We start from the raw sequence: 20,111 nt of genomic DNA, 5'->3' as shown, positions 1-20,111 counted from the left end.
AACCCAGCCCCGAAGGCGGGAGCTGCAGCATGAACCAAGGGGCCAGGGCAGGAGGGGAGCAGATGAGGAAGGGCCCACAGCCCACGGGGACTGCTGGTCCCTAAAGGACACTGGTTTGTGTCCACCAACCCACCCCTCATCCCTTGCAAACTCCAACTGGGGGTGCACCCAGGCAGGACCCCAGAGAGTGAGAGGAGAGGGGGGCATCAGCCATGTCTGCAAGGCAAAAGCACCTTGTGCACGGCGTGCCGGAGCGCTGAGGCAGGGAAATCTCTCTGAGCTCCTGAGGCGCTGGGACCCACAGCCCGTGGTGCTGCGCAGAGGGGTGCAAGCACCCGACACCCCAGCATGGTGTCTCCAGCAGGTGGGGGCCCAGAGCAAGACAAAGGCTCGGAGCACCCTGCAAAGGCTCCGAGCCCCAACAGTGCTACGGTAGGGCTGGGGGGGGTGTCACACCCGCAAGTCTCCCCTCCCACACATGGGAAGGGGCGAGGAAGTGATGGCTTTGGGAAGTCAGGGAGGCCGTTTGCACCAGAGGAGGTTTTGTGGGGGGTGATTGGGTTGGGCTTCATTCATTTAACAGTTTGCATCAATTTTCAAGCATCTGACCGTGTTTCTTAGACTCTTTTAAGGAAACAGAGTGAAGCTTGAAATGAGGAGGCATCTGTAACAGACAGGGCGCCCCAACTGGGCTACTATTACTAAACTATATTTTGGTGTGCTTTTTTTTTAATTATTATTAATTATTGAACATGTCAAATATAGGTTTGTTTTGTTTTGTTTTTTTCAATAGAAGTGTGCACAACATGTTGCTATGCCACCAGCCACAACGATACATGGGCCACTACCAGTGCTGGACCCTCCACAAAACTTGTTTGTGAGCTGCACTGCCAAGGCCTTACCCATCCCCACAGCCCCTGGGGGTCCCTGCAGCCCCCACCAGTCTGGTGCCACAGGCTGCTGCGGGGTCCTTCTCCTGCGGTCTGAAGGTGACGATGCTCTCGAGGCAAAAAAAAGCACTGAGCAGCTCTCAGACTCTTTTCTGTTTCCATAGGAAGTGTTTTGAGAGCACACCCTGGCACCTCTTCTCTGAGAAAGCAGACAGCAGATGCAAAAAATCACCTTCAGATTTGCAGAGAGCTGGAAAACTCATCTATTCAGGTCAAATTTGACAAGTCATTCTAGCTGACAACTTAAACATTAGGTGAAATATTTTTTTTTTAAAACCAACATTTAATTTCAATGTTTCCTATGGGAATGATCCCATCTCTGGAATGCTGAAACATCTGCCCTTAACATTTCCCAAATGAAACCTCGCAGCTTTTTGACTCAAAAGCAGATTTTTTTTTTTTTTTCATCAAAGAAAATTATTTTGTTTTTAATTTGCAAATGGTTTACACAGCCTGCAAATGAAACAAGACATGAAATGGCTGCAGGGAAGGTAACACAGGACGCAGCAAAACCAGCAGCGGAACAATGTTCCCAGCTACCATCTGTGAGGCATGTTCAGTCTGAGCGTTGCTATTTAAACAGGGCAGCAACATCCTGCTGCCCAGAGCGGCTGGAGATGGGAGTCCGGCCGCACGCGATGCCTAGCGCCGCGGAACAGCAGCGGGGACCTCCGGCCTCACACGCGGCGCAATACGGCACTGCGCCGTAAATAAACACGAGGGCCCGTAAAATTGGTTGAACTGTGACTGGATGCGCTTTCCAGGGCGCGTGAATAATCCTTGTTTATCTTAAGAGCTCTGGGAGTAGGGTTGTGCGGATCCAGTTTGCTTTAAAACGGAGAAATTAAACTTCACGCGCGCGCGTGCTACGGCTCTTTGCCAGGAAACTTGAACCAGGAGCAGCGCTCGGTGCAGGATGGAGCTGAGGGACACGCCACATGTAGGCACAGAGATGAGCCAAAATAATGGGACATTCCAGCAAACTTCCAGGGCTCGGTTTTCTTTATCGGGAGAAAAAAAATGTACCCTGGGGCCATGAGAAAGGACAAGATGCTACAGTACAGCTGCGATAACCTTCAGTGTTGAAAGATCTTGCGTTCCACGTGGAGCTCAGTGGAGATCACAGCCCCAGCAGCCCTACTCAGGGATTAAAGACAGGCTCAGAAAGCATCACAGCTCAATTTGGGATATTTAGGTGTCTTCGGGTACCACTATCTAAGCACCACTGTTGCATGCAGGATAGGATAAAGGAGGTATCACCTAATACCCACCTAAGGTCAGAGGCTCTTTCAAGATACAACAAACCACAGGGGGAAAAGAGACCCCCCCCTGCTCTGCGTAAAGCACCTGGCAACAACAGCAATAATGAAGGCAAAGTTATTCCAAAACTCTGGGTTGCATCGGTGTCTCTGTGCTAGCCCAGAAAACAATTATCTGGAGAAAGCAGGTCACACCTACACTTCAAAGTCATCTAGTAGTTATAGCTGACTGGCCTCCAGATACTGCTGGGAACAGGCTCAAAGGACTGCAACACCCATCACGGGGCAACACCTATGGGAAAGCTTCTGAGGAGTTCATCCTAATTCATCCCTTCGGGAAATGAGATTCACGGACACTCGCCTTTCACTTGGGAGGTCTCTCAGGGGTGCCCGTCCCCGCAGCACAGGGCTGCTGTGAGTTGTGTGGTCCCCCGTGGAAAAAGCTCAGGGTGACCAGCAGGACTTCATTAACTTAGGATGAAATAGTAAATTATGGTCAAAATGAGTAGGGTTTGAATTTAGGTTAGTAGCCTAAGTTTAACCCAAAGGCTTTAATTTAAGCAATTAACCTAAATTACAGCCTTGACTTTACTGATAATTAAACTGAGATTAGGTAGCACAGGTGAACGAACCCGAGTTAGTAAGACACACTCTTATTTTACAAATATATGTATTTTTGCAAACAAAACACACAGAGGCACTTCTGAAAATGTCAGCCTTGTCTGAGAAAGGGCATCCATCATCAGCCGAAGGCTTCCAAGGCGGATGCTGGAGAGGAGCTGCGGTGCAGAGAGATGGAGAGGAGAAGATGAAAAGTTGGAGGTATCCCCACTTCACTGGCTGGGTACACAGAAAATGGTTCAGATTTCTGACTAAAGGGGTTGGAGTTGCCTTTATGGCCCTGATAGAGACAGAACTCACTTTCCTAATCTCAAAGGATAGTTATTACCTGGATATCAGCGTGAGGCCAGGACCAAACTCAGCCAAGACTTTAACTCCCAGGTTTACAGCATGGTGTAAAAAGATCTCCTGCCTCTTGGTCTGGGACTTGTACCCGCTGCTGCCTGTCTCCTCTGCTCAGCCTGGTAGGAAGAAATAAGGAGGGGAAGGGAAGAAAAAGGGCTCCGGAGCCTGCTCAACCTTGCAGACGGCCTCTGCTACGTCGCAAGGGATCTCACACGGTGGGACCTGCCTGAACAGAGTTCCCTTTGTTTGATTAGGAGGAAGAACTACAGGGCAGCTTGAGTGAGCACAAGCATGATCCTCTGGTGGAGGAGAAAAAGTCCGTATCAGAGCAAGCTATCTGCATTAGAGCAGCAATTACATGCCTGGAGCTGCAGGGTGCATGGGAGACACTCCCCCAGGAGCTACCTGGAAACCCTGTGTTTCATCAACAGAGCAGGGTGGGGGCCCCCCTGCCATCACCCCATACCCCAAACCTGTAGCTACAGCTCCTTGTGCTCACAGTTCTGCCTTTTGTAATTACCTCTCAAATTCCTTCCAGATGAGTGACAACCGCATCACCTCCACCCTAGTGCAAATGTGAAATGGAAAGAAATTAATTTCTTTTTACTTGGTTGGAGGAGCTGTATTATTACTATTATTAACAATGGACACCAACGCAGTTGGCGTATTCTTTGGCCAAAAAAGACAAGTTTCATATGTAAAAGGAGCCTGAGGGGAAAAAGGAAAGTACTGACGCATCACGCTGTTAGTAACCAAGGGTGGGTTTCAGCCTGGCTAACTCTGCACACCCTGAGTCAGCCATCTGGTCTACCCACGTAGTGTTGGTGAAGGTGGAAAGCCATCGTCAGGGGCCTCTCCGACCATCTACTGTGGAATGGAGAATCTGCCATTTGGTGGTCAACCCCACTGACTGCACGAGAATACAGAGAAGCTGTCAGATAGTCAGAGTTACGGGCGATGGATAGCACCCGAGAGAGCAAGTCCCAAAGGAGCCATGGGCGTTTAAGGAGGCTGGCAACTTGCATCTGCCTCTGAGTATCTTGCTATCTGGCACTCGCATCTAATACGAATTAAGCACACTGAGGGGGTGTAGGGGGGGGAATCAATCTTGTGCACTGAAGTCATGACACTTGCCAATTGGGTGGGTAAAACCCTAAGGCTGATCAATAATCCACGGCCTTTGGGATGCAGAGCTGTTGGTTGCAATCCATTTACTTCCAGCGGGTGCAGACGTGCAGACAGTCAGACCCAACGATAGAGCCCTGATGGGCAAAAATTGCAAGTTTTAGCTCTTCTTTACAATAAAAGCTCAGTCTTGCAATAGACACCAAAATAAACGAACAATTGCTATTTATTCCCCCCTTCTTTTAAAAACTCAACTGCAGCTGGGGAAACAACGGGGACACAAAGTGTTTCTGGGTGTTTCCTTCACCCAGCTACCCTGCAAGACGGGGGCAGATGGAAGCACAACACCCCTCAGCCGTGGTGATTCCTCAATATTACGTTATTCCTGTACGGCCGCCAGCAGCTGCTCGGACTCGCAGAAAACACAAGAGGAAGCTGTTCGGGGCGGCGGGGGGGGGGGATGCTTTGCAAGTTCACCCTCTTGTATAAATAAATTATATATGAGTCATCTTTTCCTGAACAACCTGAAACACAATGAGGGCCAGAAACACTCACTGTCACCCAAAATGAATTATTTTTCACATTTTTCTATTTGACTTGTTGCTCAAGCTGCCTGCCATGCTAAATGCAAAGCAAAGGGCTGCATTTGGTACCTGAGAAAGGAAAGATCCAGGATATCTTACTGTGTCCAGATTGCTGTGGATCTGGGCAGGGGGAATCCTGTAGAGCACTTTCCCAGTGGATTCAAGCAGGCAGGATCGCACTTTCAGATGTGCAGTGCTGAAAAAGCTGATTAAACCTTCGGGAAACTACATGGTGTTTATAAACTGCAAGTTGGGAACAGCCCCGGAGCACTCAATTTCCATAGAGCCAGTGGATTCAAAGCAGTCCCCATTCCCACAACCTTTCCTCCTCTTTTTTCTTTTCTTTTCTTTTCTTTTGGTTGGTTTGTTTGTTTGTTTCCATCCTGCTAAAACGTCCAAATCTTCAAAGCCGACTATGGAGCTCGATGGCAGCTGTCAGAATCTGCACATGAACAAAAGACCTTGTCAAAACATCTCATTTTCATTTTCATTTTCATCCCTTTTTTTTTTTTTTTTTTTTTTAGTGACAGAGGAATAAGTCTGCAGAAGCAGGATCTTTGGAAGCTGAGCCTTTACAGGGATGGAAGCAAAACTTTTTCGGCAGGTATACTGTGGTGGCATGGAGGGGACCATGCAGCACACGTCACCAAACCCCAGGACAGAACGATTCACTGCAGAGCCCTGCTCTGCCCACCACAGACCCCCTTCCTAAAGCACAAGGGACTGTAACTCTTCAAAGCCCTGCCTGTGAACAGAAAAGGGGTGAAAGCAATCCCAAGGGATGAAGTTTTCCAATGAGAGAGGCGTTGAGTGACAGGCATTTTGAACGGTGTTTTCCTCCCTGTGCCCAAGGTGACTCATTGCAACTTTCAAACGCTTTGATATGGCAAAGAGTCTGGCTGTCTACAAAGAGGGCAGAAGGCGACAGTTATTCCCAAACAATACCACTGTTGCTCAGAACCTGGCTATATTATTTCAGAAGGGCGTGTGTGCGGAGTGAGTTCACTCTCCAGAATGCTGTTGGACATGCCAAGCCTAATTAATCAGAAAGATGATCCACCTCATCAAACCCATCCCAGTCTCATACATGCATAAAAGGGCTCTCCTCAGCCCGTGGAGAGCACAGGTTCATCTTTCTCCTTTCCCTCCTACTCCTTGCTCCAGGCCAGCACCTTTGCTCCTTTATTCTTGCTGTAGCATCCATCCCAATCCAAAAGCCAGCAATGTCTCGCCAGTCCACCGTGAGGATTCAGAGGGGAAGAAGTGGCTTCAGCGCTGCTTCGGCCATCATCCCAAACACCTGCCGCTCCAGCTTCAGCTCGTGCTCTGTCACCCGGGTCGGAAACTGCAATGCTGGCAGCGGGTTTGCTAGGGTTGGTGGTGGCTTTGGAAGCAAGAGCCTCTACAATGTTGGTGGATGCAAGAGGATCTCTGTGGCTGGAAGGGGTGGTAGCTTCTATGGATCCGCAGGTTTTGGTGGTGGCGTTGGTAGCGTGTACGGTGGTGGCTTTGGATATGGTGCGTTTGGTGGTGGCATGGGTGGCCCTGGATTCCCAGCTGGGGGCATCCACGAAGTCTCCGTCAACCAGAGCCTTCTGAAACCTCTTAACTTGGAGATTGACCCCAGCATCCAAAGGATCCGAAAGGAGGAGAAGGAGCAGATCAAAACCCTCAACAACAAATTTGCCTCCTTCATTGACAAGGTGAGACAAGAGCTTCCCTAAATATCTTCTGCTGATTTTTTTTGATGGAATCAATTTTCTTAGCTGCTCTATAAACCCATAAGCTGATCAAGAATGAAGTGAGGAATGAGACTGGAAGATGCCCAGTCCCAGGAAACTCTAGGGAATGGTACCTGCTACATAGTGGCTGCTATGAATTAATCATCCAGTATTCGAGTTCCTCATTTGCTGCCTGACATCTCATAGGCAGTGGAGAGAGCGAGCTCTAGAAGACAATCCCATCCTTCTGGAGATGTTGGGCTCTCTCCGTTGAGTACTATAGTAGCCTTGATAACAGTTTTGTAGACGGTTAAATTGAAATGCAAACAACCCATCTAAAATGGCCAAGAAAGGAATCCCATGAATTGGCACTAGGGAGAAGTAAGCATCTCATTGCCTGAATTTCCTCAAAGGCATTTAAAGCTCATCACTGCAACAGTACCGGCGTGTTTGGACTGTTAGTTCAAAATAGCAAAATCTAATCTGACACTGTCTGTCCACTTCATTTCCTTGTTAACTCTATTAAGTGCACAGAAGCATCTGCTTGATTTCTGCTCTGGCTGAGCAGCTCCTCTTTGGTTTCAAGGAAAATACTACTTTTTTTTTTTTTTTTTTTTGAGTTTTTATGGGGTGGGGGAGCTATATTGAAGGGAAGGAGAAATGAGACCTTACTGTTGTTTTCTTAATGAGTGCAAACCCTGTTTTGTTCCTTAGCTGGTTTTACATGCACTCCTCACAGGAAATGCATGCACCTTGTCCTGATTTAGCAAAGCAATGAAGGGGAAGCCTGCTGCAAGAAAATCAGTAATCATTCCAGAGCTTGTTCACAATACTGAGCAGGGTCCGTGCAGTTAAATAGCAAATCCCTTCTTCTAACAGATGAGAATTGGCTGTGAAAGCCAGCTGGGAAGAGCTTCACTGCCTCAGCTAGTACTGAGCTCCCACTTTTGCACGGAAATCTCTCCATAATCTCTGCTCTTTCAAAACATCTTCAGGATATTTCTGCTTGCAGGTCCGATTCCTTGAGCAACAAAATAAAGTGCTGGAAACCAAGTGGAGCCTGCTTCAGGAGCAGGGGATGAAAACAGTTAGGAACAACCTGGAGCCGCTTTTTGAGACTTACATCAACAACCTCAGGATGCAGCTGAACAATCTGCTGAGCGACAAGGGAAGGCTGGAGGGAGAGCTGGTCAACACGCAGTACCTGGTTGAGGACTTCAAGAAGAAGTAAGTCTATCGAGTTAGTGGTCCACTTACCTAGGTAGGTGCAGCCTTTCTCCATTCAACACCCTTAAGCCAACTGGGGGATCCAGGCGAGTCCGAGACACAGCTCCTGACAGTGAAGGCAGTGACATTTTCTCAGGATAAACGGTAACGGAGTAACAGATCCAAATACACAAACATTTAGGGAATAATTTAGAATATGATCAAAGACTTATTAACTAAATTACCGACTGAGAGAAAAAAATTACATGGTAGGTCTAGAGAGTTTCAGGACAGCATGCTTAATTTGCGTAAGACGGGCAGAAGGAGTATGACTAATGGCCAGAAATAGGAAAAAAAGAATAGATTCTTTAAAATTTTTTTGATGTACTTGTTTTAACTAGTTTAGCCTAGGAACATGCTCATGGTCTCTTATTCAGATGCTCTGTAGGAGAAAAGAACATTGTATGCAAAATGCTCTTAAGGAAGTTCATTCCAGCAAACCAAAATCACCTCCATCTGTTACTTGCCTAAACAAATGCTCCTTCTGCTTCCCTCCATTAGGTATGAAGATGAAATCAACAGGCGCACAGTTGCAGAGAATGAATTTGTGACACTCAAGAAGGTGAGACCAAATTACAGAACACCATCCGATGACTACTTGTAGAACTCTAATCGCCTATTAATTCACAAATCCGTCCATCCATATTCCAAAAGCTTTTTTTTTTACAGTTTCTTCCCCGGGACTGTTATTGCAGAGATACGCGTGTTCCTGACTTGTTAATTAGAGTTTAAAACACATTACCTAAATCTCTCATCCTCCAGGATGTAGATGCTGCCTATATGAACAAGGTGGAACTACAAGCCAAGGTAGATGCGCTGACTGAAGAAATTAATTTCCTGAGAGCCCTCTATGAAGCAGTGAGTACAACCACCTCCCAAGACATTTCAACCCTCAGCTAAGAGCCCCCCTCCCTCCTTTTCTCTGAAAGCCTGTAATTTCTTCCCCGGGGAGATGCTAAATCCTTTACCTGTTTAGAGTTACACCAACGGATTTAGCTGTTTAGATAACAATCTGTAGCCTCTCCCAGGTCTGCACGCTCATCTGAAAGGATGAAAAGGCATCTCTAAGTGAATTAGCTCACCTAATCCCCTGTGCACTTCGCAGGAGCTCTCTCAGATGCAGACCCAGATCTCCGACACCTCTGTCGTTCTCACCATGGACAACAACCGAAACCTGGACCTGGACAGCATCATCTCGGAGGTCAAGGCGCAGTACGAGGACATCGCCAACCGGAGCCGGGCTGAAGCAGAGTCCTGGTACCAAACCAAGGTGAAGAAACTGGGGGTTTCCGTGCTGTTATCTTCATGTCTTGTCTTGAACAGATAAAGACCAACTCTTCCAAGAAATCCTTCTAGAGTACTGTATCTTGCACAGCAGCGCTCCAGCTGCTAGTCTGGGCTTGAGGAGGGACCCATGCCTTCAGGCACCTGGGTTACTCCAAAACCGATGGATTTTACCTTGGGTGATTGTTCCTCTCTCTGTGACAGTACGAAGAGCTGCAGGCTACAGCAGGCAGGCACGGGGACGACCTCCGTAACACCAAGCAGGAGATCTCCGAGCTCAACCGCCACGTCCAGCGACTGCGGTCTGAGATCGACAGTGTGAAGAAGCAGGTAAAAAGCAGCAAACCCCACACTTTTAATCATTTTACCCCCTGACTTGCAACAGAGAGGAAGGAAAACAGAGGCAACCTAGAGAACTTCTGCTCAGTTTGATCCTTTTTCTTTCCAAAGGAGAACTGTCACTAAAAATGGTAAAACTGATGGTGCTGGAATAAGACCTTATTATTTCAGGGTAGATAAAGATCCAGTCTGGGTCTTGTACGGGGAATCTGAGTGGGAGTTTCTCTTCTGCAGTGCGCAAATCTGAAAGCGGCCATTGCGGACGCCGAGGAGCGTGGGGAGCTGGCCCTTAAAGATGCCAAGGCCAAACTGGCCGAGCTAGAAGATGCTCTGCAACAGGCCAAGGCTGACCTGGCCCGGCAGCTCCGCGAGTACCAGGAGCTGATGAACGTCAAGCTGGCCCTGGACATCGAGATCGCGACCTACAGGAAGCTGCTGGAGGGCGAGGAGTGCAGGTGGGTGAGAGACAAACCTTCTAGTCCTGATGTTGGAGTAGCAAAGCAATGCGAGCGCTGGAGACGCTCGGCATTTTTGAAATGCCAAACTGGGCATTAGGGAGGGAGAGAGATTATCCTAGCTAAAGGAAATAACATTGCGGGAAGGATCCCCAACTTACGCCAAGTTTTTATTTTTATCCCAAAAGGTCTCTAGGAAATGTACCCTATTTTTTTTTCCCCCCACTATCAACAGAATTCTTATCCTCTTACCTTGTTCTATCTGTCCCCTAACAGGCTGGCTGGAGATGGCGTCCCAGTGAATATCTGTAAGTCTCTCAAATATATGCCATTACCTTATTTAAGCAACAGTGTGTCTCTGCACCAAGAAGCAATGCCCAGAGAAACTGAAAGCTTTTCCTTCTCCTTCCTGCAGCTGTGACCAGAACAACGGTGGGAACAGGATACGGAGGAGGAAGCAACCTCAGCATGGGAGGGGGAATCTGCAACATGGGGAACAGCTTCAGCTGTGGAAGCGGTCCTGGGGTCACCAGCACCACCCTCGGAGGCGGCAGCAGCTCCAGTGTGAAGTTTGTCTCAACCTCCTCCACCAGAAGAAGTTACAGAAGCTAAATGTTTCCTTTCAGACCCCTTCACTCGCCAGAAAACACCTTAATGCTGGTCCTTTACTAAAGCATAGTTGGGGTCAACAGAACGAGGGCCACCCAAACCCTATGTCTTGTCGCACAGGAGCCTCACTTTAGGAACTCTCCCTCCGCTGTGTTGTCTCGCACGCGTCGTGTAGGGCTCTGCTATTGAATGTGAGTCCAACTGTTTTAACTGTTTTAAATTTGCAACTTGCTTGTTACAGCTCAGCATTTTTTGGCCGGATTTTGTATATAAAATGTGTCCCATGACTGTTTGTCTCTCTTCACTTTCTGGTGTTTGTCTAATAAAAATGCATATGTAATTTATTCTATTTTGTGGACCTTTTAATTAAAGACATGGAACAGCAAATGCAAATGCAGATAACAAGCACTTTTCCTAGGGCCCTGCCCAGTTAAAGGCTCAGATTTTCGCTCGTCATTCACATTTCCTGAATCTCTCCCTTAGCAGCCAAAACACACAAGCACAGCGTAGCACCAAAGGGAGGTTTGCCGTTGATTTCAATGTTCTCCCCACTGTGCAAGTAAAACACCTGGGAGCTAAACACAGGGCACGCCAAGGCAAGAGCCGGGCACAGGGGAAAAGGTCTAAGATTCATTTACTGTGCAGCTTCCAGGCAATACAACATCCAGCAGCCTGGCTCCCAGGGGGTACAAAGGGCAGTGCCAAGCGTGTGATGTACCTGCATAAACTTCTAACAATAGGGAACTAATTACTAGGGGAGTCAGAGCAACCACCCGCAAGTATATCAGTCCATCTCAAAACCCCTTTTACCGTGAGCTGTCTCACCTCGGTGTAGGTGCCAGCGGTGCAAACATCTGCCTGAGCAGGTTGAAAGAGCTCCCTTGCTGTTCAGAGCACTGGCCACACTGGTTTAGGTGTTTATCTTGGGTCTTGATGCTGATGTTCCCTCCACTTTGACTATCAGCAGGTGGAGGATCTGGTCCATACGCATTCACGTGCTGTGTTTAATTAGATGTCGCTCACGCAACAGCTATAAAAAATATCCAATGGGAAACCTGCTGGAAAGTAAAAGTTGTCAAGAGCCAAAGTTTCTTCACGTTTCTAGAACACATTGGAGACAAGATCTTGTTTTGAGAGGGTGAAGAAAAGCCAGAGGAGGTGTGGCAACTCTAGATGTGGTTCTGACTAATTGGGAGAAATTAATTGAGAAGTAAAAGCAGAGCATCACCTGGCTGAATGCTACAGAGTGACAGATCTCTGTGCTGGAACATCAACTGAACAAATAGGTGTGATTAGGAAAAAAGTCCCAACCCTCACCCCATGTATTTCAATAAGTTCAAGTAATGGGTAGAGAAGAACTCTTAGGAAAATACTCAGAATGGTGGGCAAATAGAGGGGAATTGGCTTGAATGACGCAGAGACCAGCAGCTTCCCATAATTTTCCAGGATCCTGTGAACTCTGCACGTTCCTCTCTGCACCCCTCTGGAAATCTCCTTCCCCAAAACGTGCAGGCTCGGTGACAGCTCTGCTGCAGCTCTCCACTCCTGCTCCACCACCTCTCCCTCCCGAATACTCCCTCCTGAGTACAGCAGCCTCCTGGGAAGGAGCAATCGCCTCACGCTGAGCAGCAGCCCAGGCAAGGTCAAGTAATGGTTTCCTCACTGCTGCCTGGACACACTCTCCAACCAAAGAGGAAGAATGTATCTAGGCAAGAGGCACGCCAGACGGGCACCATCCATTGCATCAACACAGAGAGGATGAGGCCCTTCATCGAGCACGGGAGAGGCTGGGGCCTGAATATTTGTTCTCCCAGGGCATTCCTTTTTAAGAAAGATACAAAACCACACCGGCAAAGGTTTGCACCTCTGGATACATGACCAATGTACAGCTGTCCTGGCTCTGGTCACCATGTATGTGACCTTCTGCATCCAGCCCTGCTTGGTCAAGTTAAACAGACGTAGCGATGACCTGGGGCTCATATTTCAGTGGGAGAGGACAGCCCTCATTAATTCTAGCACAGCCCAGATTAAAACGTTAGTCACAATAAAATGAAGTGCTGCTTGCACTCAGGGGCTTGAATTTGCAATGCATGGAGGGAACTGATTGCTAATTGCTACCCATAACGTTTTTACAGAGTTTTTTAAGACAGTCAGTAGCTTAGTCACAGAAGCTCCGCTCTCTTAAAAACTGCTGCTTGTTGTAACGTACAGTAGCTGAAACACTCCCAGAACAGCTATTTTAATTTTGTTCCAAGGTGTGTAATGGAAACATTATTGACTAGAGAATAAAATAGAAAAAAAAAAAAAAAGCAAAAAAAAAAAGCATGGCTGAACGTCAAAAAGAGATGGTAGGCATCTCCACATTACCCTCCTGGGACCTCCTGGTCAAACTCACTTGACTGCCTGGCTTCCACATGTGAAATGGCAAGCACAAGTGCACACTTGAAAGATGCATCTGCAAACACCTGCTCCATGCCCCGGTGCCTGCTCGTGTCTTTTTAATGGCTGGGGAAAGCTATGACTTCCCAGCAACACTCTGCAGGTGGGCTGCTACCTCCCTCCTCTGATGAGTAGGTGGGCACTCGTCCTAGAGCAGGCATCCCCGAGAGAGACGTACCTTGGCAAACCGAAGGGCTGCAGGGTCCGAGAGAAGCGTGTCCATCCCTGGGCACTCAGACTAGATGCTGGGAGTGACTTTTGAGCATCGTGCCTGCTCTAGGACGAGTGCCCACAGGTGCTGCCACACAGCACGCACCGAGCGAGACAAGACACCATGTGTCTTTCACTAGAGAAAAGCACTATTTGTCTCTTCCTGGGTGCTACGCGGAATAAGGGAGTTGTCTGAGAACAATGCTGTAAGCCTTGAGCCCAGGCACTGAATTTCCCTGTGAGTAAGAGATATCAGAGGGGGAAGACAACAGACACGGGGAGGGCAGCCTGGGAACAGGCTTCACACCGTGTAGAGACAAGGTCACCCCATGAGTCAGGAAACAGCCCAAAAATATGTGAAGGTGAAGCCCTGAGAAATTGCCAACTCAGGTTTTGTGTCGTCACAGACCGGTCATATTCTGATATTTCATCATTTCTTGTCAGTCTGAATCAGGATGAAGCGTAGACACTTTTCATAGAAAGAAAAGGTCTGAAAATGCCATTCATAAAATTACCCTCCATGTCCTTCCCACTCCCCAGCTGGTTTTTGATAGCTGATGGTCCCAGACTTCCACTAATGACCCATCACCACTCTGGCTTTCCCTCCATCACTTCTTTCTCCCTTCTGTATCAGTTCTGCTTTAAATGACTCTTGTTTGGACCTGAGAACAAGAGTCCAGAATTTCTGACAAGTCGGGGCCTGAGGTGCTGATGCCCCGCTGGGGTTTACTCAAAACCACAGCAGCAGGAAAACACAGACCCACAATAACAGATTTCTCAGATCTCGGACCACTGCACCGTGAAATAATGTGCCTTTACGCAACAGAGGGATTGATTCACCCATGAAATAGAGATGAGTGAGCGCTTGCCCAACGAGGGGAACCATTGACTGCAGAGGTGAAAGGAGGGAGTGGGAAAAGGATGGCTGCGAACAAGAGTTGAGCAGGCAGTATTTAGTGTTTTTTTCAGATATTTCAACAGCCAGATCATGACTGTCACAAAAAAAATGCAACTTCTGCACTTTGTGAGTGCTTGTGCTCACGGTGAACTCACTGTCTGCTTTGCTGCTGGGTGTGCCGAGCCCAGATAATCAGTAAGATGAGCACCACGCCAGACCCATCCCCAGCTGGTAAGGGTATAAAAGGGCCAGTCCCAGCCTGGGGGAGCGCAACTTCACCTTTCTGCCTCCATCCACTTCCTCGCTGCTTTATTCTTTCTACCGCCCTCACCCTGCCCACGTCAGCTGCCATGTCTCGGCAGTGCGCTGCAATGAACCAGAGCAAAACTGGCTTCAGTGCTGCTTCTGCCTTCATCCCAAACGCCAGCAGCGCCAGCTTCTGCTTACGCTCTGCATCCCAAGGTGGAAGCTGCAGTATCGCCCCTGGATATGGAAGATTTGTTGGAGGTTTTGGAAGCAGGAGCCTCTACAGCCTTGGGGGATGCAAGAGGATCTCTGTAGCTGGAAGAGGTGGTGGCTTCTACGGACCTGCAGGTTTTGGTGCTGGCCCTGTGATCTGTGGTTTTGGCGGTGCAGTTGGTGGTGCCTTTGGGTTCGGTGGCGGTGTGGGTGGCCCTGGATTCCCTGCTGTCCCAGCTGGGGGCATCCACGAAGTCTCAGTCAACCAGAGCCTTCTGAAACCTCTCAATCTGGAGATTGACCCCAACATCCAGAGTATCCGTAAGGATGAGAAGGATCAGATTCAAACCCTCAACAATAAATTTGCCTCCTTCATCGACAAGGTGAGACACAGGATTCCTTGGTTATGCTGTGTTGATTCTTCAGTGGGGAAGTACAAACAAGGGCAAGTTGTATCTTTATCAGCAACTTTGCTGCCCCTGTACTGCCATTTCTAACATTAGCAGCCTGGGAATAAAACCTGAGGGGTTCTAGTTTTGAGACCATTCATCCCTTACCTTAATGCCAAGATGAGACCAGCCAACAGGGGGAAAATGGTGATATAGGGTGTAAGGAAGCAGAGTCTGCAAAGAGAGCAGGAATGTTAACATCAGATGTGCAATGTTTGTACAAATTGTCAGTTGTTCCACAAGGGCTGAGAGCTCCCAACTTCCAGCAAGTGAATCCTTGCAGGATTGTACCTTGCCTCTCTAAGGTAAACCATCCTAAAATCACCGTTTCTGAAACACCTCCTTTCTCTATCCAGGTCCGATTCCTTGAACAACAAAACAAGGTCCTGGAGACCAAGTGGGCCCTTCTGCAAGAACAGGGGAACAAAACAGTCAGAAACAACATTGAGCCCCTCTTTGAGACCTACATCAACAACCTGAAGAGACAGCTGAACAGCTTGCTGACAGACAAGGAGAACTTGGGACAGGAGCTGAACAAGGTGCAAAGCCTTGCTGAGGACTTCAAGAACAAGTAAGTCTGTCCATTTGTGGTGTGCGACAGAGGCCAGCTCGCTCTTGCATCTGTGCAATTAGATGAGGAAAGAGGCCTTTTTGCTGATATAATCTTCTGAGTAAAGCCCAGGTTAAGTTTAATACGAGACATATTCAGCTTCAGTTCCCCATGGCTGAAAGTCACAGGCAGAAGGGGATAGGGCTAAGAGACCAAGGTACGTACAGTCATACAAAAAAAAAAAAAAAAAAAGAGGTTGGTCCTGAAAATATGAAATAATTTTTGTACAGGGCTAGGCTAACCCTCCATTTCCATCCTGCAGATATGAAGAAGAGATCAACAAGCACACAGCTGTCGAGAATGAATTTGTGATCCTGAAGAAGGTGGGTGCAGGATGTTGTGCCTCCCAGCTCCGCACGAGCACAGCAAGAAACATGTTCTTCAGCTTTTCCTCTGCTTCTCTGAAAACCACTTCATTTTTGTGATGTGTTTCCTCGCCTAGGAGGTGGATGCTGCCTACATGAACAAGACAGAGCTGCAAGCCAGGCTGGGCTCCCTCATGGAGGAGATTGATTTCCTCAGAGCTCTCTATGAAGCCGTAAGCACCAGCATTTACATCCTTCTCCCAGTTTCCAGCCTTCTTTCCCACTTTGGAGGCTCAGGACTGTTTATTTTCCACTCTGCTCCGCTAAATAATTCAATGTTTTTCCATTTCACTCGCTGTCTTAACCCTGTCTGAAACCATCTTGGAAAAACCACTTTGTCCATCCAGGCCTACCCTCTAACTTGGGCGTTTCCTTCCTCTGAGCAACATTCGTGTCTCACGCCTGCGACTCACTGGAATACCTGCTGCTTTTGCAGGAACTGTCTCAGATGCAGACCCAGATCTCCGACACCTCTGTCATCCTGACCATGGACAACAACCGCAGCCTGGACATGGACAGCATCATCGCAGAGGTCAAGGCGCAGTACGAGGACATCGCCAACCGGAGCCGGGCGGAGGCCGAGTCCTGGTACCAGTCCAGGGTGAGTGCCTAGGAAGGCTTCTGTAATGGGAAAACCACACTCCCTCCCCCAGTTTCCCATGGGGAGGTGGGTCCCACTGTGATTTTTATAACGCGGGATGTCTCCAGATTTAATAATCCTACAAAGGTTGGAAGTGTTAATTTGTGATTGAGAACATACTCATGCTTCTGAGCGCAAACACCCACATACCCACATTCTGCTTGGCTCTAAACCCAATATAATTTACCTTGGGTGATTGTTCCTCTCTCTGTGACAGTACGAAGAGCTGCAGGCTACAGCAGGCAGGCACGGGGACGACCTCCGTAACACCAAGCAGGAGATCTCCGAGCTCAACCGCCACGTCCAGCGACTGCGGTCTGAGATCGACAGTGTGAAGAAGCAGGTAAAGGGCAGTGTGAATGCATAAGACTAAACTCTTGCTGTGGTCTGACTTCTTGATTGTCTGGCCAACTCCAGGGAGTAAAAATAAATGTATCTCAGTGAGTTCTGCTGGATAAGGAATGAGTATGACAGCATTTATTTCAGTGCTGTAACACCACAAAGAGTAACAATGCAACATGAGTAAAACTAAGATGATGTTAAGAGGTGTGGAGTTAGATTAAATCCAGGTTACAACCTGGCTCAGAACATGACCTCAGGGTTCAAAGAACTGGTCTATGCTCTAGATAAGGAACATAATGACTACTTCTCCTCCACAGTGCGCCAGTTTGCAGACAGCTATTGCAGATACTGAGCAGCGCGGGGAGCTGGCCCTCAAGGATGCCAGAGCCAAACTGGCCGAGCTGGAGACAGCCCTGCAGAAGGCCAAGACAGACCTTGCCCAGCAGCTCCGTGAGTACCAGGAGCTGATGAACGTCAAGCTGGCCCTGGACATTGAGATCGCAACCTACAGGAAGCTGCTGGAGGGCGAGGAGTGCAGGTGGGTACAATTTTGTATCCCAATTTCGAGAAGGGCAGTGGAGTCAAAGACCCTTCTTGGGTGTAGAGTTCCCACGTTCAGAAGACCTGAAAGGTGTTTGAAGGCAAGCCCAGGAAGATGAGGTATTTGCGAAGATGGTAGCCTTCATGCAAACTTTCCAACTTCCACCAATAATATTCCAAGAAGATTCTCCTGCCTTTTCAACCAGCTCCTGGTCATGGGTTCCCCTTGAATTCTCACTGGTTTACTTTGCTCCCTAACAGGCTCTCTGGAGAAGGTGCCGGCACAGTGAATATCTGTAAGTAACTTTTAAAGACAGTTTGTCAACTTCTACATTTGTCTCCCTGCGACTCAGAGCCCGCTGTTTGTGGATGTCTCTAAAGAGGGTGTTCTCCTCTTGCAGCTGTGACCAGAACTCCTGTAGGAACGGGCTATGGAACTGGAAACTGTGTCAGCTTTGGAGGCAGCAGCGGTGTAGGAGGTGGGGTCTGTGCTGGAGGAATGGGCTTCAGCTCTGGAAGTGGACAAGGCACAGCCAGGTCATGTGTGGTTGGTGGAAGCAGTTCGAGCATAAAGTACATCTCCACCACCTCTTCAACCAAGAGATGTTATTAAAGTCAGACACCAGCACCGTTAGCTCGCGTGTGCCGAGTTTGCTCTCGTCTTGTGTGCAATCCTTACCCTGTTACTTGCAAAAGATCTGGAAGTCAAAGCTGTCTGTCCTTATTTATATAAAACACGCCATGCTCCTGTTCTTTGACTCTCTGAAATCCTCATTTCCCAGTGTTTGTCTAATAAAAGGCATGTGGTATTAATTCTGTCGCATCCTCCTTTTAATTCCAATTACTTCATAGGACCTTGGGGAAAAGAGTGGCTGACGTAACAGAGTAGAGCTGAAGGTAGATCAAAGTCATACACACAAGAGCTGAGACCTTTCCTTCCTCTGCGCTCACTGCAACTCCATGGACACCTCTTATATCCAACAGGAATAGAGCACCTGGATGTTCCATTCCCATTTGTGTGAGCAAAGTTTTTTAGCATCAGTATCTTCCGCAGGATGGGAAAATATCCACTCTTCTTAGCAGGCACTAAAGAAAACGTCCTTCTATCTTCATTTCTACATTGCAGCATCTCAGCATTTTCATGCTGCCTTGATAGCGCCCAAACTCCCGCAATCTTTCAAGGTTTTACGTGGTGAGTCACATAGGGATTAAAAGTAGTTTTTCCCAAGAAAACAAGTACTTCAGCTCATGCTGTTCTGTACATGCACTACCTGCAGGGGCTAATAAAATGCCGTCACTGCCATTACCATAATTAGAAATGGAACAGACCCATTAACCCCCCCAAACTCACCCTCTTTGGGAAGAATAACATCGCCAGATATAGGCTGTGAGATAGTTAAAGACCCTGAGGGTAAAGAAGGTTTAGTTCCCCTTCTCTGATCTCCTGCACAGCGGTAACGAGAGACAAACGACAAAAGCACCAAAGCTCATCTTCAGGAGAAAAAAAAAAAAAAAAAGGTGCTGAGATTACCACAGCAGATTGTGCTGGTTCAGTCTCTCACACAACCTCGCTGAGTGACTAAAGCACTAGAGGTAAACGTGACGCACATTAAGTGCACGCTGACTCCTAGCCTAAAGAGAAGGCGATATAATAAACCCCGGCTTTTCGTTAGTCCTCTAGACCTCAACACAGTAACACAGCACTGGAAAGGAAATGGCTTGTCCTCTGCAACACCTGCCCATCGTCCTCTGGCATCTCTGGACCATGTTTCCATTGACACCAGCAGAACTGGTCAAGGGTCTGGAGCACAGGTCTGATGGGGAACAGCTGAGGGAACTGGGATTATTTAGTCTGGAGAAGAGGAGGCTGAGGGGAGACCTTATCACCCTCCACAGCTCCCTGAAAGGAAGCTGCAGAGAGCTGGGTTTGAGCCTCTTGAGCCTAGCAGAAAGCGACAGGACAAGAGGGAATGGCCTCAAGTTGTGCCAGGGAAAGTTCAGACTGGATATTAGGAAGCATTTCTGTACAGAAGGGGTTGTTAGGTGCTGGAATGGGCTGCCCAGGGAGGTGGTGGAGTCCCCATCCCTGGGGGTGTTCAAGAGTAGGGTCGATTTAGAGCTTAAGGATATGCTGTAGTTGGGAACTGTGCTAGGTGAACGGTTGGACTAGATGATCTCCAGGATCCTTTCCAACTTAGATAATTCTGTGTGATTTAAACACTGTCCAGCATCAAACAGCCATCCGATGACCTGGACTTTTACAATTCAGGCTGTTTCCTCTCTGGGAGACCACGTACTTTGAGCTATCTCATCATTCAGCATTTCGGCTAAGCAAAGCACTCACACTCCCTCTAGTCAACAGAAAGGCACAGGTGCCTCCCAAATTATCATCTTTACCAGAAGTACCTCTGTGCAGGTGAAGTGTTGTCTGCAAAGATGAGGAGTGCAGACCAAGACATCTAACTTCTTGCCTCGGACAGGACAGGTTGCTCCTACCCCAAGTGAGCTGGCTACCAGAGAGAAAAGTAATTTTTATTCTTTAGCAAAGCATGTCCAACTGGCATTTTCAACATCTCTAGATTCCCTCTTGTGGCAACTTCA

The 20,111-nt window shown here is 48.1% G+C and overlaps 2 protein-coding genes across 3 annotated transcripts; both read left to right on the top strand.

Moving 5' to 3' along the window:
* The first annotated feature begins 6,010 nt into the window (after positions 1-6,010).
* Positions 6,011-10,933, top strand: LOC141971834 (keratin, type II cytoskeletal 75-like). 2 transcript variants are annotated; one of them, XM_074929428.1, is made up of 10 exons: positions 6,011-6,372; positions 6,442-6,587; positions 7,618-7,832; positions 8,373-8,433; positions 8,634-8,729; positions 8,977-9,141; positions 9,360-9,485; positions 9,729-9,949; positions 10,226-10,257; positions 10,365-10,933. In XM_074929428.1, exons 1-10 carry the CDS (start codon positions 6,108-6,110, stop codon positions 10,559-10,561), a joined length of 1,524 nt encoding a protein of 507 aa, XP_074785529.1. In that variant the 5' UTR covers positions 6,011-6,107; the 3' UTR covers positions 10,562-10,933. The 2 variants fall into 2 exon arrangements, with proteins under 2 accessions (XP_074785529.1, XP_074785528.1); XM_074929427.1 differs by having other exon boundaries at positions 6,011-6,587.
* A 3,522-nt stretch (positions 10,934-14,455) lies between these two features.
* On the top strand, positions 14,456-18,123 carry LOC141972027 (keratin, type II cytoskeletal 75-like). The gene is made up of 9 exons (XM_074929763.1): positions 14,456-14,947; positions 15,370-15,584; positions 15,886-15,946; positions 16,066-16,161; positions 16,425-16,589; positions 16,846-16,971; positions 17,288-17,508; positions 17,772-17,806; positions 17,912-18,123. The coding sequence occupies exons 1-9, from the start codon at positions 14,456-14,458 to the stop codon at positions 18,121-18,123; spliced, it is 1,623 nt and encodes a 540-aa protein (XP_074785864.1).
* Positions 18,124-20,111: the final 1,988 nt, after the last annotated feature.

This window comes from Athene noctua, chromosome 30 (genome assembly GCF_965140245.1).
Source record: "Athene noctua chromosome 30, bAthNoc1.hap1.1, whole genome shotgun sequence".
NCBI classification, from domain to species: Eukaryota; Metazoa; Chordata; class Aves; order Strigiformes; family Strigidae; genus Athene; species Athene noctua.
This window is presented reverse-complemented; position numbering and strand designations above follow the sequence as displayed.

What these genes read in the sequence shown, in the direction of transcription:
- LOC141972027 (XM_074929763.1), top strand. Translation starts at nt 14,456, where the DNA reads ATGTCTCGGCAGTGCGCTGCAATGAACCAGAGCAAAACTGGCTTCAGT. An exon ending in TTGCCTCCTTCATCGACAAG is followed by an intron (nt 14,948 to 15,369) that starts GTGAGACACAGG and finishes TTCTCTATCCAG; the next exon opens with GTCCGATTCCTTGAACAACA. An exon ending in GCTGAGGACTTCAAGAACAA is followed by an intron (nt 15,585 to 15,885) that starts GTAAGTCTGTCC and finishes TCCATCCTGCAG; the next exon opens with ATATGAAGAAGAGATCAACA.
- LOC141971834 (XM_074929427.1), top strand. Translation starts at nt 6,108, where the DNA reads ATGTCTCGCCAGTCCACCGTGAGGATTCAGAGGGGAAGAAGTGGCTTC. An exon ending in AGTCCTGGTACCAAACCAAG is followed by an intron (nt 9,142 to 9,359) that starts GTGAAGAAACTG and finishes TCTCTGTGACAG; the next exon opens with TACGAAGAGCTGCAGGCTAC. An exon ending in CTGGAGGGCGAGGAGTGCAG is followed by an intron (nt 9,950 to 10,225) that starts GTGGGTGAGAGA and finishes GTCCCCTAACAG; the next exon opens with GCTGGCTGGAGATGGCGTCC.